Raw genomic sequence first — 16139 nt, 5'->3', positions numbered from 1 at the left:
GGAACGAAGACGAATACCTTGGTGTATATTTACTTAGGAAAAGTTAAAAAGAAACAGCTAGATCTCCAGAGCAAAACTACAGGGGAAAAAAAAAAAGTTTTGTGTTTAAAGACATGATTGCTCTCAGTCACATAAATGATCGCTATTACTGCATACACACTGTTGTTTTCCACTGGTTATTTCACATGACCTTTTGCACAGACACAGGAGACACTCAATGACCGGCGCGGAGGGCAACATAACCTCAGTTCTGTTAATGGACCACCTTAGCCCGCTGAGCAATCTGCATTCATTTCTGAGTCCGCTGCTGGAAGCAGATCCCAGCGCTCTTCCCAGCCTGCCCCAAGTTCCTGGCAGCCTCCTGGCTTCCCCGGGGGCTGCCTGGCTCCAATCACAATGACCTAGCGGGGGTGGGATCAGGGGCGGGGGGGGGGGGGGCGGGGGGGGAGGGGGGGCGGAGGCGGGGGGGGGGAGGGGGCGGGGGCTGGGGGGACGGGGGGGAGGGGGGGCGGGGGCTGGGGGGACGGGGGGGGAGGGGGGACGGGGGGGAGGGGGGGCGGGGGCTGGGGGGACGGGGGGGCGGGGGGGGCGGGGGCTGGGGGGGCGGGAGGGGGGCGGGGGCTGGGGGGGCGGGAGGGGGGCGGGGGCGGGGCTCTCTCCCAGACACTCCAATGCAACAAAGTGTCCTACCAGCACTTCCAACATCAGCACCCCCACAGTGCAGATCCAGCCATTACTGTGAAAGCCTGAGAGACCAGTGCAAAAGCCAAGTGGTTACACTCTCTACCGGAGGAAAAATCTACAAACATAGCCTTTCAATATATATAGATTATAATGGAGTTTATGCCAAAACAACTGTAATGCATGTAAACGGAGAAAAAAAAAAAAAAACAAACAAAACAAGCGAGGCTGAAGATGTGCTGGGCCTAAGAGCCTCAAGGATGCCGAGATAAAGCTCACGAGGAGTGTGGGGAAGGGGTCAGAATAACTGGGGAAGGCTTCACAGGGGGAGAAAGGCCCTGGAAGACACGCACTATTTGGACAGGTGAGGAAGGCATTCCGGACGCGGGCAGTAGCATGAACAAAGGCCCAGAGGTAGGGACGAGCACAGCATGTGGAAAGGTCAGTGAAGGCACGGCCACGGCTGGAGCAGAGCATGGGCCCTGGAGAGGAACAGCAGATAGGGCTGGAGAGGGGCGCTGGGGACTCCTCAGGGGTGGCCCAAGAACCTTGACGGCCTTCTTCTCCACCGGGTGCAATTTCTGGTGCTGGACAAAACTGCCATACCATTTGAACGCTTTCCCGCACACCTTGCACTCGTAGGGCTTCTCCCCAGTGTGGACCCTCTGATGCTGGATCGAAGCTATCTTCTGAGTGAAGGCCTTGCCACACTCCTTACACTGGTAGGGCTTCTCCCCTGTGTGAATCCTCTGGTGGACGATAAAGAGTGACCTGCAGCCGAAAGCTTTCCAACACACTTTGCATTTATAGAGTTTCTCCCCAGTGTGCAATCTCTGATGCTGGAGATAGGCTGCGCTCCTGCGGAAGGCCTTTCCACACTCCTTGCACTCGTACGGCTTCTCCCCAGTGTGGATCCTCTGATGCTGCGTCAAGGCCGTGTTGGAACTCAAACCTTTGCCGCACTGCTTGCACTCGTAGGGCCCCTCTCCGACGTGGTTTTTCTCATGGACAGTACAGTCATAGCTGGACTTGAAGGCTTTGCCGCATTCCCTACATTTGAAGGGCTTCTCCCCGGTGTGACTCATCTGGTGCCGAACCAGCTTTGAGTTGTACCTGAAGATTTTCCCACATTCTTTACACTCATAGAACTTCATTCCCCCCCGAAGTATCAGATTCGGATTCAGGCTGAAAGTCTGCCACGTCGCCTTGCTTCTAAAGTCAAAGTGCTGGGAAACGTTTCTGAGAAGCCCTCCTCCTGGCATTCTGTGCCACTCTGCCTCTTCGGAGGCTTCCCGCTTTCCAGCCGGCTCTTCGTTCTTGATCCGGGACTCACCACCTGCCCAAAGAAACCACAGGTGTTCCTGGTTACCACACCGGAAGGGGAAGAGGATCCAGGGCTCCCCGTGTTCCCTTGTGGAATGGGATTTTAAAAAATATTCTCGCGAAATGGCTACAAGCACCCACACGGGAGGACAAGAGAGAAAAAGGAAAACAACGATGTATGGCTGGAGGAGCGATGACCCTGGAAAAGGACCAGGAAGTGTCTCCTGTGAGGACGGCTGGGAAGTGGACTGAGGCAGGTGAAAGGGGCGCGATGAGGGCTTCCAGAATGGACAGGGTGAAGGCAGCAGGTGGGAACAGAGCGGAAACAGAATGGGAGACGTAAGAGAGATCAGCAAGAAATGGAAATGTTTCAAAAGAGAAGGGGAGAGAGGGAGAGATGCCGAAGAGAGAAGGAAGTCAGGGCTCCCAGGGAGACACGACCAGAGGGCCAGCAGGCTGCAAACCAAACTCAAAAACACGAGCTCAACGTCCCACCTGGAAGCCAGGAAGCCACCCTAAATTCCAAATACTGGCCCAGTGACTTTTAAATATTCCACATAATATTCTGGGACAAAAGACTCTTTCAGAAAGTGCACGGGGACACAAACTGAACTGGAGAGCTGTAGGCCACAGGGGCATTTCTGCTAGAAGAACCACTGTTTACAAAATCACAGCATAGATGAGAGAAGCGAGGCCTGGAAGCTTCCTTCCAAAACAAAGAAAATCCACGTAATCGAGAACTCCCAGGACCAGCGAGCGGTCTCAGGTAAATTTTAGTCTGTATGTGTTGGGTGGGGGTGTGTGGGTGTGGGTGTGTGTGTGTTGGTGTGTTTGTGTTGGGTGCAGTGGTCGGGAGCAGTCCTTGCCTTTCCCTCTACAGCTGTATGTGAGACAAATATAATGCAGACCTAACGATCATGACCTACACAAATTACAGGTGATTTAAATACTAAAAAGGAATGTTAAGGCATTTTTTTTTTCATTGCTGAAGGCCTAAAAACAGAAGTCACAGCCGTGGCACAAATAATTCAGTTTGACCCACAGAATCATACTTTCCTTAAAGTATGGCTGAAATCTACTTCTTGGCATAAAATTGGCATACAATTAAGTATTTCCATTGGTAAGTGAGAGAAGAAGTGGTTTAGGAGCTACTGGGTCACGGATTTTCTGTGGGAGGTCAGTGGCCATGCATTCCCAGGGACTGGTTTTCCCAGGTTGGGGCTGGAAACTGGGCAGAGGTCAGAGAGTGCGTGGAGTAGGGCCTTATAAAGAACAGGGAGCCATGTTCTCTGATGCAGAAGAACCATTTCCAATAAACTGGGAAGGCAGGGGTGCCTGGTTGGCTCAGTCCGTGGAGCCTCTGACTCTTGATCCTAGGGTCATGAGTTTAAGTCCCACGTTGGGTGTGGAGCCTACTTAAAACAAATAAAAAATGTAAAATAAACTGGGAAGGCAAAACAGAAACTGCTAGGTCCTCTTACTCACCTGGACAGGTGCCTCTCAAAACCTCTGCTTCCCAGGGATCTGGGCCCCATGGCGCTTCCCCTCTCTCCAGGTGGGAGACCAGAACAGGTTTGGGGAATGGAAATGCTACTCCAGCAAGAAAAAGGACAAACAAGTTGAGAGTCGAAGGGAGACTTCCAGAGTTTTCCTGAGATCTCTCTTGGCCCACCCTACAACAGGTTGGGGGGGGTAGGGGCAGGGGGAGGAAGAACGAAATGCCCAGTGAGCTACCCGGGGGTTCTGCGGAAGGGCTCCACACTGTGCTCCAAGGTAAGGCCAAGGAGACAGCGATTCTCCTCAGGGAGAAACTGCAGTCTTGCCCTGACCTAAACAAAGAGATGCCTTCAGGAAGAACACAGGTGCTGATATCCTGGGAGACTCCCCCATAGGCAGAAAACCAACATCCCCAGAACACTGGCAGCATAGAGGAACCAAGGGCTCACCTAGGACACAAGAGTCCCTTCGCTCAGGGCCCAGAACCACACCCTGCCCTGGGACATATAGGGAAGTCTGATTTCAACACGTGAGGGGACCAGGGATTTCTTCACCCGACATCTGCAGAAGCTCGTGACTGCAGAATTAACCTCAGGAGTTCAAAGCCCCAAAACATCGGAGGAAGATGTTGAAATATCACAAAGGACCACGGAGAGGGGCCTTACCCAGGGAAGCCATGTTCGTATAATTCTCCAGCATCACCTCGCGGTACAGGGCCCTCTGCATGGGGTCCAGGCTGGCCCACTGATTCTGGGTGAAGTACACGGCCACGTCCTCAAAGGTCACCGGCTCCTGAAACAACGTGTCCCCGGTCAAGCTCTAAGTGGGGGCAGAAGAGGGACCTGGGCTGCAGGGAGGCGGTGGACCTCCCAGGATCTGCAACTCTGAGCCGCATGGAAGGTCTGCTCTACCGAGAACAGCACCCGGCACCCCACAGGGGCAAGCCCTCAGCCACCGCTCCACTTCCAAAGGGAGCACCCCAACACTCTCCCCTCCACACGGCTCTGGGGGCCCAAACTGTCCTCCCAATCTCGCAGCCTGGCAGTGGGGGCTCCCCGCCTGCTTACGGCATCAACCCCCACGTTCCTGACTCCGTCCCTCTGTACCTCCCACCCTCTTGTATCCACAATCCTGCCACCCGCTTCTGTACACACCGGCCCCTGCCGGCCGCTGCCACTCACCCTGTCTCCACCCACCCAAACAAGCTCAGCCCACTTTTGTTCCCTGCACACAGCGTCTCCTCAGCCTTCCCTGCCATCCCGACTAGTGCCGAGAGGAGGCACACCTTAAAGCTATTTCCAGCATGTTATATACCCCCTTGGCTGGTCAGAAAGCTCTCTCCAAGGCAACCTGCAGCCTGCCTGTTGCGGCCTCTTCTCTGAACCCCCCGTCTCCAGAGAAGGTCAGCACTAACCCTAACCCTAACCCGCTGAGAAAGATTCATCCCCCAGTCTCGAGCTCCATCCCCATCTGCCAAGACGGCTGCTCTCTGCCTCCCCCTGCAGCCCCCACCATCTCCCCAAGGATGAGGGCATCAATTCTTGTTGATGAAGACCCTAGGCACCAGGCTCTTAGGTGGGTATTTTCAAAACATGTATTTCACTTCATCTGAAAACATCTATGTGAGGCAGGATTTATTAAGCCCATTTTCACATGATGAGACGAAGGCTGAGAAAGATTAATGACTCTGCCCAACACCACACAGCCAGGAAGTGGTTGAGCTGGGATTTCAGCCCAGATCGGACGGTCAAACAGCAAACCTGGGCTCTTCCCACACACCGAGCTGCCTCCCGTACTGGGCTCACGAGCCTCCCCTAAAACACGGCTCACCCCTGCTCCTCAGCATTACTGGGTGCTGCCCCATCTTTGGAGAACAGCTTCTCAAACTCCTCACTCCCAACAGCGCCTGTCTACCCATCTCTACCATGCTCCCACCAAGCCACGGGGCCTCCCTCCCCCAGTGTGGACGGAGGGGTCGGCTATTTCCAAACCCCGCATGCCACCCTGCGAGCCAGAGCCTCTGAATCTCCCAGAGAGCCCGAGGGCCGTCCCTGATGGTGGCCACTGGCTCCTTTCTCTGCTTCCACAGTCGGGGTGTAGGGACCACAGAAACCAGACTCCCACGTTGGAGGAGGTTTCGTGACTTCTGTGCCCTCTCGCCTCGAATCCGCCTCCAGGGAGACATGCGGGACCCTGTGCAGTCAGCTTTGCTCTTTCAGCCACCAAAAACAGGAACGCCTCCCCCGGGCGGCTCAGCGAAGCCCCTCTCTGTGCACCACCGTCTCTCCGGGCAGCAGCCTTGCACTGGCATCAGGGCCAGGGCCAGGGAGAAGGGAAGGAGCCCTAACTGCTCTTGGAGGAAGCGGGAGGAAACGCATCCCAAGGATGAATGCTGGCCCTCTTGCTTTGGTGGCCACTCTACGCTGGGTCCTTATGAGGGTGTCCTTTTAAAACAACCAGAAGGAGGGAACCTGGTTCAAAAGGAGACACTGAAAGAACAACAAATGTGGACCTTCTTCAAAGCAAGAGCTGGCCTTTAAACTGGACGAGGACGAGGTCCGAAGGGCCCCCCAAATCCAAGCCCCAAATCCCCCCACTAGGCAGAACCATGATGGCCTGAAGTAGTCACACTCACCGAGGCGGGAAGGCCTCTGAGGACAGCAAGCACAGGCTCGCAGGTGAACCGAAGTTCACCTCCACTTACGGCAAGTCAAACCTCACCTCCTAATGCCTCCAGGGCTCGTCCCACAACTTCCTCCTCCCAGCCTGGCACCACCAATCTCTTCCTCCCCCCTGTCCTCTCCAGCTCCTACCACATAATCCCAGGGTTCCAGAATATGGGGGGGGGGGGGGGGGGTGGAACCTGCCTAGAATTAGAGGAAAACATACTGCTTTAAGGTAGTTGGGTTACATATACGTTTTTTCTTCCTCCTGTGGATGGCCCCTATGTACCTCACCTTATTTTTCTCCACAGCCTTTCTCATCACCCAACAAACTATATTGTTCATGATCGATCCCTCTCCAGCAGAACGGAGGTCCATGAGGCAAGGACTCTGTTTTGCTCATCACCGGCTCGCTAATACACAGCACAGTGCCTGCCTGGCAGATACTGGATGCTTAATATGAATTTGCTAAAAGAATTTCAAAAATGGTTTGACCGTAAATAAAATTTTTTAAACTTATGAAGAGGGTCAGGAAACAGCAGCAAATACCACCATAAGTAAAATGCCAGAGCATTTCCTGTAAAGTGGACGGATACCTTACCACGAGCTGCCCGCAAACTGCGAGATCGTGACCTGAGCCAAAGTTGGAGGCTTAAGCGACTGAGCCAACCAGGTGCCCCACAAATGGTAAATATTTAGAACTGACAAAATAACTCATTAAGTTATCTAGGGATAGGATAAGTAAACCAGAATCACTGGTTTTCCTAAATACCTTAGCAATTAGAAGATAAAATGGTGGGCAGCTGGCTGGCTCAGTCAGCGGAGCATGCGACTCTTGATCTCAGGGCTGTGAGTTCAAGCCCCGTGATGGATATACAGATTATTTAAAAATAAAATCCTTAGAAAAAGAAGAAGAAGAAGATAAAATGGAAGAACATAAGATGCCACTCATATACAAATGGCTAAGATTAGACCTAACAAAAATGTGCAAGACCAAGATAAAGAGAACTGAAAGTAAGTAAAGGAGAAACAGTGTTTCCAAAGGGGAAGAATCAAATTTATGAACAAGTCAATTATGTCCAATAATTAATTAATTGGACAATTATGTCCAATTGTGCCTAGGAATTCAATAACATCCACTCCCCCACCAAAAAAAATCAATGACATCTGTGCAGAGAAAAGAGGTCATTTAAAGTCATCTGAGGGACACCTATGTGGCACAGTTCACAGAGCGTGTGACTCTTGACCTCAGGGCTGTGAGTTCAAGCCCCATGCTGGGCGTAGAGCCTAATTTTAAAAATAATAAGAATAGGGGCACCTGGGTGGCTCGGTGAGTTGGGCATCCAACTTCGGCTCAGGTCATGATCTCCCGGTCCGTGGGTTCGGGCCCCGCACTGGGCTCTGTGCTGACAGCACGGAGCCCGGAGCCTGCTTCGGATTCTGGGTCTCTCTGTCTCTCTGCCCCTCCTCCTGTTCATTCTCTGTCTCTCTCTGTCTCTCAAAAATAAATAAATGTTAAAAAAAAAAAATTTTTTTTTAATAATAATAAGAATAAGGTCATCTGGAAAAGTAAATGCAGAAGACTACCCAAAACATTTTGAAGAAAAGAAGTTTCAAAAGAAAAGATGAGCAGAAATTAAACCTTACGTTAAAAAGCCAATACCTCAGATTTATGCTTCCTCTTTCGAAGCCAAACATTCATCCAAGAACAATTGAGTTAAACTATCACTGGTAAACAATTTTCAGCTTTTCCCAGTTGCACTGTAGGATGTACATCAGCAGTAAGTGTACTTAGGTTGATACAGTCAAATTCTATTCAATGTTGCTTTTTTACCACATTACACTGAGCCCTGGATACACATTTAAAGACGTGGTTTTTTCGGTAAAACTCAATATGGGAGCTGTGTCTACAGCTAAAAGGGAAGCATTTGGCATGTTTGTTAATTCTAGTTTCATTTAATGACTTCTTAGGCTTGTAAATTTAAGTTTTTAAATTAATGGGGAAAATCTGAGATGCAATACCGATACTTTTGGATTTCTGTCTTAGTGTTTATACGAAATTCTGAGACCTTGATTTAGATCTTTTATTGTACTGTGATTTCCTTTTCTTTTTTTTCAAGTTTGTTTATTTATTTTGAGAGAGACAGCACGAGCGGGGGAGCGGGGGCGGGGGGGGGGGGGGCGCAGAGAGAGAGAGAGAGAGAGAGAGAGAGAGAGAGAGAATCCCAAGCAGGCTCCACACTGTTAGTGCAGAGCCTGACACGGGGCTTGAACTCACAAAACTTTAAGATCATGACCTGAGCCCAAACCGAGAGTCGGACGTTTAACCAACTGAGCCACCCAGGCACCCAAATCTTCCTTTTAAACACTGAAAGAAAGGGGAACCTGAGTGGCTCAGTCAGTTAAGCGTACGACTCTTGATTTCAGCTCAGGTCATGATCTCATGGTTCTTGGATTGAGCAGCGTGTCAGGCTCTGCCTTGACAATGTGAGCCTACTTGGGATTCTCTTGCTCTCCCTCTGCCCCTCCCCAACTCACACTCTCCTTCTCCCTCCCAAAATAGATAAACTTTAGAAAGATAAAAAAAAAAAAAAAAAGAAAGAAAAAATAGGGTAATGCTATAAGAAAGTGAGAAAATAGTCCGACAGGGAGAAAATAGTTGAAAAGGCCAAAAGTATACAAACAACTCTTAAATCTCAAAGGTTAACAAACAACCCCATTACAAAATGTGCAAGAGACCAGAAGAGACACCTCGCAGAGATATACAGATGGCACAGAGGTATATGAAGAGATGTTCTACCTCATATGTCAACAGGAAAATGTGCATTAAAACACTGAGATACCATTAGACACCTACAGCAACGGCCAAAATCTAGAACACTGAAAACACCAAATGCTGGAGAGGACGGGGAGCAAAAGGAACTCTCATTCACGGCTGGTGGGAGTGCAAAATGGTACAGACGCTTTGGAAGGCAGTTTGGCAGTTTCTTACAAAACTAAACATGCTCTTGCCATATGATCCAGCAATCATGCTCCTGGGGATCTTCCCAAATGAGTTGAAAACTTCTATCTGCACACAGACGTTTACAGCAGCTTTAGTCACAACTGTCAAAACTTGGAGGCAATCAAGATGTCCTTCAGTAGGCAAATGGATAAAACGTAGTACATCCAGGCTATGGGATGTTATTCAGCACTAAAAAGAATAATGCCATCAAGCCCTGAAAAGTCATAGAAGAAACTTAAATGCATATAACAAAGTGAAAGAAACCAATCTGTGAAAGCTACATACTGTAGGATTCCAACTACATAACATTCTGGCAAAGACAAAACTATGGAGACAGTAAAAAGATCAATGGTTGCCAGGGAGATAGGGATGAACAGGTACAGCACAGAGGATTCTTAGAACCTTGAAACTACCCTGTATGATACTATAATGATGGATACATGTCACACATTTTTAACCCATGGAATGTTCTGCACCAAGAGTGAACCCTAATGTAAACTGTGGACTTTGGGTGACTGTGATGTGTCAAGGTATGTTCATCATTGTAACAGAAGTACCACTCTGGTGGGGCAATGTTGATTATGAGGAGGCTAAGAATAGCCAAAGCAATCCTGAGAAAGAAAAACAAAGCTGAAGGTATCACAATTCCAGATTTCAAGATACACTACAAAGTTGTAGTAATCAAAACAGTATGGTACTGGTACAAAACAGACACATAGACCAATGGAGAATAGAGTCCAGAAATAAATCCACAGTTATATTAATTAATCTGTAACAAAGGAGGCAAGAGTATACAATGGTGAAAAGATAGTATCTTCAATGAATTCAGGCTGGATTAAAGACCTAAATGAGAGACCTGAAACCATAAAAGCCCTTGAAGAGAACACAGGCAGTAATTTCTCTGACATCAGCCACAGCAACATTTTTCTAGATGTGTCTTCTAAGGGAAACAAAAACAAAAATAAACTACTGGGACTACACCAAAATAAAAAGCTTTTGCACAGCAAAGAAAACCATCAACAAAACAAAAAGACGACCTATTGAACGGGAGAAGATATTTACAAATGATATATCCATTGAAAGGTTAATATCCAAAATATATAAAGAACTTATACAACTCAACACCAAAAAAGAAAAAAAAAAAAAATCTGATTAAAAAATGGGCAGAGGACCGGGGCGCCTGGGTGGCGCCGTCGGTTAAGCATCCGACTTCAGCCAGGTCACGATCTCGCGGTCCGTGAGTTCGAGCCCCGCGTCAGGCTCTGGGCTGATGGCTCAGAGCCTGGAGCCTGTTTCCGATTCTGTGTCTCCCTCTCTCTCTGCCCCTCCCCCGTTCATGCTCTGTCTCTCTCTGTCCCAAAAATAAATAAAAACGTTGAAAAAAAAATTAAAAAAAAAAAATGGGCAGAGGACCTGAATAGACATTTCTCCAAAGACCACCTACAGAGAGCCAACAGACACATGAAAAGATGCTCAACATTACTCATCAGGGGCGCCTGGGTGGCTCCCTCGGTTGAGCGTCCAACTTCAGCTCAGGCCATGATCTCATGGTTCATGGGTTCAAGCCCTGCGTTGGGCTCTGTGCTGACAGCTCAGAGCCTGGAGCCTGCTTCGGATTCTGTGTCTCCCTCTCTCTCTGCCCCTCCCCTGTTCGTGCTTTGTCTCTCTCTCTCAAAAATAAATAAAAATTAAAAATTAAAAAACAAAAAACAAAAAACAAAAACATTACTCATCATCAGGATCTGCAAATCGAAACCACAATGAGATATCACCTTACATATGTGAGAATGGCTAAAACCAAAAGGATAAGAGGGGCGCCTGGGTGGTGCAGTCGGTTAAGCGTCCGACTTCAGCCAGGTCACGATCTCGCGGTCCGGGAGTTCGAGCCCCGCGTCGGGCTCTGGGCTGATGGCTCAGAGCCTGGAGCCTGTTTCCGATTCTGTGTCTCCCTCTCTCTCTGCCCCTCCCCTGTTCATGCTCTGTCTCTCTCTGTCCCAAAAAATAAATAAACGTTGAAAAAAAAAATTAAAAAAAAAAAAAACCAAAAGGATAAGAAATAACAAGTGTTGGCGAGGATATGGAGAAAAAGGAACTCTTGTGCACTGGGTGCAGCCACTGTGGAAAACAATATGGAAGTTCCTCAAAAAATAAAAATAGAATACCATATGATCCAATAATTTCAGTACTGGGTATTTACCCAAAGGAAACAGTAACACTAATTCAAAAAAAAATTGGGGAACCCCTATGTTACGGCAGCATTATTTAAATAGCCACAATATGGAAGCAACCTAAGTGTCCATCAATAGACAAACAGATAAGGAAGATGTGAGATACACACACACACATGTACGCACACTGAAATATTATGCAGACATAAAAACAGATGAGATGGTGCCATCTGAAACAACATGAATGGAGACAGAGGGTATTATGCTAAGTGAAATAAATCAGACTGAGAAAGACAAATGCTATATGATTTCACTCATATGTGGAATCTAAAAAAATGATAAAAAGAATCAGATCTATAAATACAGAGAACTAATGGTTGCAGAGATGGGGAGTTGGACAAAATGGGTGAGGGGAGAGTGGGAGACACAGTCTTGCATTTATGGAATGAATAAGTCACAGGAATAAGAGATACAGCATAATGAATATAGTGAATGACACTGTAACAATGTTACATGGTGACAGATGGTAATTATGCTTGTGGTGGGGATAGCATAATGTATCAACTTGTCAAATCACTATGTTGTACACTTCAATTAAGGTGACACTGTGTGTCAATTTACACTCAAAAAAATTTCTTAAGGGAGCGTGGCTGGCTCAGTCAGTAGAGCATGCAACTCTTGATCTTGAGGTCATGAGTTTGAGCCCCACATTGGGGGCAGAGTTTACTTAAGCAATCAATCGATCTATCTATCGATCTATATACATATTTAAAGATAACGAGCTATCCTATGCATCTATGGAGGCAAGGGGTATATAGAAACTCTCTGTGCTTTCCAGTCCATTTTACTATAAACCCAAAACTTCTCTAAAAATAAAGTCTATTTAAAAAAAAAAAAGACAATATTTATCTCTTATCTGGAATACAATATGCTTTTTTTTTTTTTTTTTTTTTTTTTAATTTTGAAAGAGAGAGAGACAGAGCATGAGCAGGGGAGGGGCAGAGAGAGAAAGGGAGAGAGAGAATCCCAAGCAGGCTCTGCACTATCAGGGCAGAGCCCGGTGCAGGCTTGATCTCACAAACCAGGGGATCATGAGCTAAGCAGAAAACAAGAGTCGGATGCTTAACTGACCGAGCCACCCAGGCATCCCAGACTACAGTATGCTTCTAACTGATTCATACCCTTCTACAACCAACTCACCAAGAGTACTGGGAAAAAAAGAAAAAAATTTTTTAAGTAATCAACATCGGGTTTTGAACTCACAACCCTGAAAATCAAGGGTTGCATGCTCAACCGACTGAGCCAGCCAACTGCCCCTGGAAAATCTTTTTAATAAATAAATCCAACCATCTCACCTACCCTGCTTAAAATCCTTTAGTGCCTTCCCACTGAACTCAGAATAAAAACCAAAGTCTTTACAGATGAGCCTACCTCTCCAGCCTCAGTGAACTACTTTCTCTGATCTCTCCCTGTTTCTAGAGTACACCCAGCTTTCTCCCTGACTTCAGGGCTTTTGCCATTCTTTTCTCCAGAAAGCTCCTCTTCAGCTGTCTCCTCAGTAGTTTCCAAAACCGTTTCCATCTCATCCTTGAGATCTCAACCTCATGTTACCTCCTCCATGAGGGCTTCCCTGACTATTACCTTGAGAGGGAGCTTCTTTGGGGTTCCTCAAATTAGAAAAGGTAAGTGCATAGGAATCACCTGAAGAGCTTGTTACAACAGATTCCTGGCCCCACTCACCCTCCTCTGCAGTCTGATCCTGGGTCTAGGGCAGGGGCGTGAGAATTTGCGATTCTAATGACTTCCCAGGTGATGTAGACTACACTTTCGAAGCACCGTACTTTAGTGACATGTAATTACTGATTTAAAGACGGTCTATTTTGCCAGCAATATCTTCTGAGAAAAGGAAACTTGTCTGTGTTATCCAATATTGTGCCCCTAGCATTTATAAAGTGCCTATGGAAGGAACAATGCTGGTTTCTCTGGGATACCTCTACGGTCTGTGGGACAATCTTTTCAATAGAGAATTTCTTGGATGTCAGCAGGCAAGCTTTATGTGCACCACATGACCTGGATTTCCACCTTCAGAGAGAACTTCTTCGCTTGGGTGCCTCTTTTCCCACTTAACCCTACACAATCCAAACTCATCACTCATACACAAAACTCTGATTTCCTCCACCACTATTTACAGCCAGAGCGGTGGAGATAAATTTAAGGAGGAAATCATAGCGTGGCCAAGTCGGACCTTCTCGGTCCCTTCCTGATTACCGGACAGCTAATGTGATTTTAAAAGACTGAAAGAAGCTCAGCTCACCTGAGGCCAAGTTGTTTGGTGCATGGCTGATGTCCCCTGGTTTCGAGCACTGTCTTCTTGATTTGGAAAAGCAAGAACCTTAGGAGCTAAGAGAAGAAGAGCCATGAGTGCAATGGACCCTGTCCTGCAACACCCACAGCGGCCTACAGCCTTCCCAGTCTCATTTCCAGCACTGGTAGGAGACTCTATCAGACCCCCTTGTGGCCGATGGCCTCAACAACCTCATGAATTGCTCTGGTCCTCAGGACAATTCTCCATCTGCCTGCTCAGTCCATGAACGTTCCTGAGACCATTCACACGAAATGGACTGAGGGATCCAAGACGAATCCTATCCCTACGGTGTTCGGTCTAAACAAACCTAAAAGCGCGCTTACAGGAACCATGGCGTTGCCCCTAAAGCGGAGCCGATGGAGAGGAGAAGGGACAGAGATGGCAAGATGCGGATTAACAGTAAAATAAATACTCGGTGTTCCAGTGGCTGATGCTGACCGGAGACCCGACCGGGATCTCCGCCCAGGGAATCAGAGACCCCCCAAACAGAAACGTCAGTAGAGGGCGCGGGAGGCTGTTGGGCCAAATTCTTTGGGACAGAAAAGAGGATCACGCTTCGGTGGGCAGGGGGCTGGACCAGGGCTCTAGAAGGCCGCGCAGCCACCTCGGGCGGCTTCTGCGAGGCCCGGACGCCGGAGTTCCGCATCAGGGAGCGGGGTGAGCCGACACCAGGCCCGACTTTAGGGGAGGGGGACGCTGACGAGCCGCCAGGAAAAGCGATTAAGCCGGGGCCGGGCGGACCTGGCACGTAGAACTCGCCGGAGCCCACGCTCTCCCCCTCGGAACACGGAAAAGCTGGCAGCTGCAAGCCGACGCGGAAGTGGGCGCGAGCGCCCAGGGCCGCTCTAGGCCTCGCGGAGGCAGCCCATCTCGGTGGTCTCCGCGGCCCGGCCCACGTGACTCGCCCCGCCCCGCCCCGCCCCGCCCCGCGGAAGAGGCGGGGCTGCGGGCTGGCCGCGGCCGGAGCGTTCTTTGCCTGGGTCTTACTCCCGCCGCAACCGCATTAACGTCCTCCTCGCTCGTGGGCCGCGCGGCTCCGGTGCTGCCTCTAGGTCCACGTGGGGTCCCAGTTAACGGAATGCCCGGCAGTTGTCGGCCGGCTTTACTCCGAGGCTCACCTGGGCTGTGATGGTATGGGGAGGCTGGCTCCGGGTGTCCCCTCTTAAAGGCCCAAGCTGGGCCGCCCTTAGGAAGACTGTGGTTTCCATCCTCCCGTTTAAAGCCCTCTCTCTTCCTGCGCCTGCACGTGTGGGGGTGCCTTTTAGGACAGACTCATTTAACTACCAAAATAATGGTGACTAAGGTTGCCAGGCATCCTCTGTATACAGGGCATGTCCGATATTAAATGATGTTCTTCTGTGTTGGCTTAAATGCCTTCTGCTTAGCTTCTCCAAATTTACCAACAAATCTGGAGTTTAGAGCTATTTTTATCACCCAGTAACTGGCACTTACATAATTTCAATGTAAACATTGGCTGGAAAAAAAAAAAATCATACCTTCCACAAATAGTCTCTCCTGCAGGTTTGGCTTAGTGAAGTTAAAAGAATTGAGAATTAACAGATTAAAATTACGTTTTTCATATCCAAGTAATTACCGTTAATCTGCATAATTTTGGTTCAGTGCACATGCTCTGCAAATCATCCAATGACCGCCTCGCTTGGGTGGTTCCCCGTTGCTGCTGAAAGTTAGCAAATCAATGGCAGCCCAAGCTTCTAACCATGAGCCAATCGGTGGCAAACACCCGTGAACGTCGGCCAATCAGTGCCCTTAATACAATGACCAAGCTTTTGAAATCACTGGGTAGCCTTACGCCAGTGACCACTAAGGTTCCCAAAGTCAACAGACCTTTACTTTGATGTTTGTGTTGAGCACATTTTCTGACACGCGCCGCCTCCCACTGGCGGGAGTTGGCCTCCCACTGCTAGGAAATAGAAGGATCCTGGATGTCTGGCTCTATCACAGGACTTTCCGCTCCTTTTGTTACCAAACCCAAGTTGGGCTGCCTGTTGTCTGGAGGAAAGGAATGTGAGCTTTTTTTCAGAAGGCCCGCAATCTGGGAAGAAGGCAGGCTTTTGTCCCCAAACCCAGGTTTCTGCCTGGCCCAGGGGGTCTTTACGAGGTTTGGGGTAATCAGCGAAGGGAGTGCAGTGGCCTCTAGCATTTCTTGATCACGTGCTGACTTGGAGATGCCTGCTACAAACATTTTCAGTGCTCAAGGGTTGCGCGTGGGGGTCTGGTTCTTGTCTCACGATGCGCTGGAGTGCTCTATTCTTTCCGCAAAGGAGGGCAAGGTCTACAGATACAAAGGGAGGTTGGTAAAATCATTTGTGTGACCTAAAAAAAAATTGCTGGACTCCTCAGAAAGCCGAGGTGGCTTCAAACAGAGTTGCTGGCCTCTGGGGCCTGGGCAGGTTTGGTTCTTCAGTCCTCAGGGCCAG

At 48.8% G+C, this 16139-nt stretch overlaps 1 protein-coding gene across 10 annotated transcripts; it reads right to left on the bottom strand.

Annotated features, from left to right (window-relative positions):
- Positions 1-825: 825 nt before the first annotated feature.
- ZNF621 (zinc finger protein 621) lies at positions 826-14837 on the bottom strand. Of its 10 annotated transcripts, none has more exons than XM_047876317.1 (5): positions 14820-14837; positions 13651-13736; positions 4167-4320; positions 3490-3594; positions 826-2017 (listed from the first exon to the last, which is right to left on the bottom strand). In XM_047876317.1, exons 2-5 carry the CDS (start codon positions 13672-13674, stop codon positions 957-959), a joined length of 1344 nt encoding a protein of 447 aa, XP_047732273.1. In that variant the 5' UTR covers positions 13675-13736; positions 14820-14837; the 3' UTR covers positions 826-956. The 10 variants fall into 10 exon arrangements, with proteins under 10 accessions (XP_047732273.1, XP_047732272.1, XP_047732275.1 ...); XM_047876316.1 differs by lacking the exon at positions 14820-14837 and adding an exon at positions 14443-14524; XM_047876319.1 differs by lacking the exon at positions 14820-14837 and adding an exon at positions 14443-14524 and having other exon boundaries at positions 4167-4293.
- Between the last annotated feature and the right edge of the window lie 1302 nt (positions 14838-16139).

Source organism: Prionailurus viverrinus, chromosome C2, assembly GCF_022837055.1.
Source record: "Prionailurus viverrinus isolate Anna chromosome C2, UM_Priviv_1.0, whole genome shotgun sequence".
In the NCBI taxonomy this organism is placed as follows: Eukaryota; Metazoa; Chordata; class Mammalia; order Carnivora; family Felidae; genus Prionailurus; species Prionailurus viverrinus.
The sequence above is the reverse complement of the archived record's forward strand: the minus strand, read 5'-3'. Positions and strand labels throughout refer to the sequence as shown.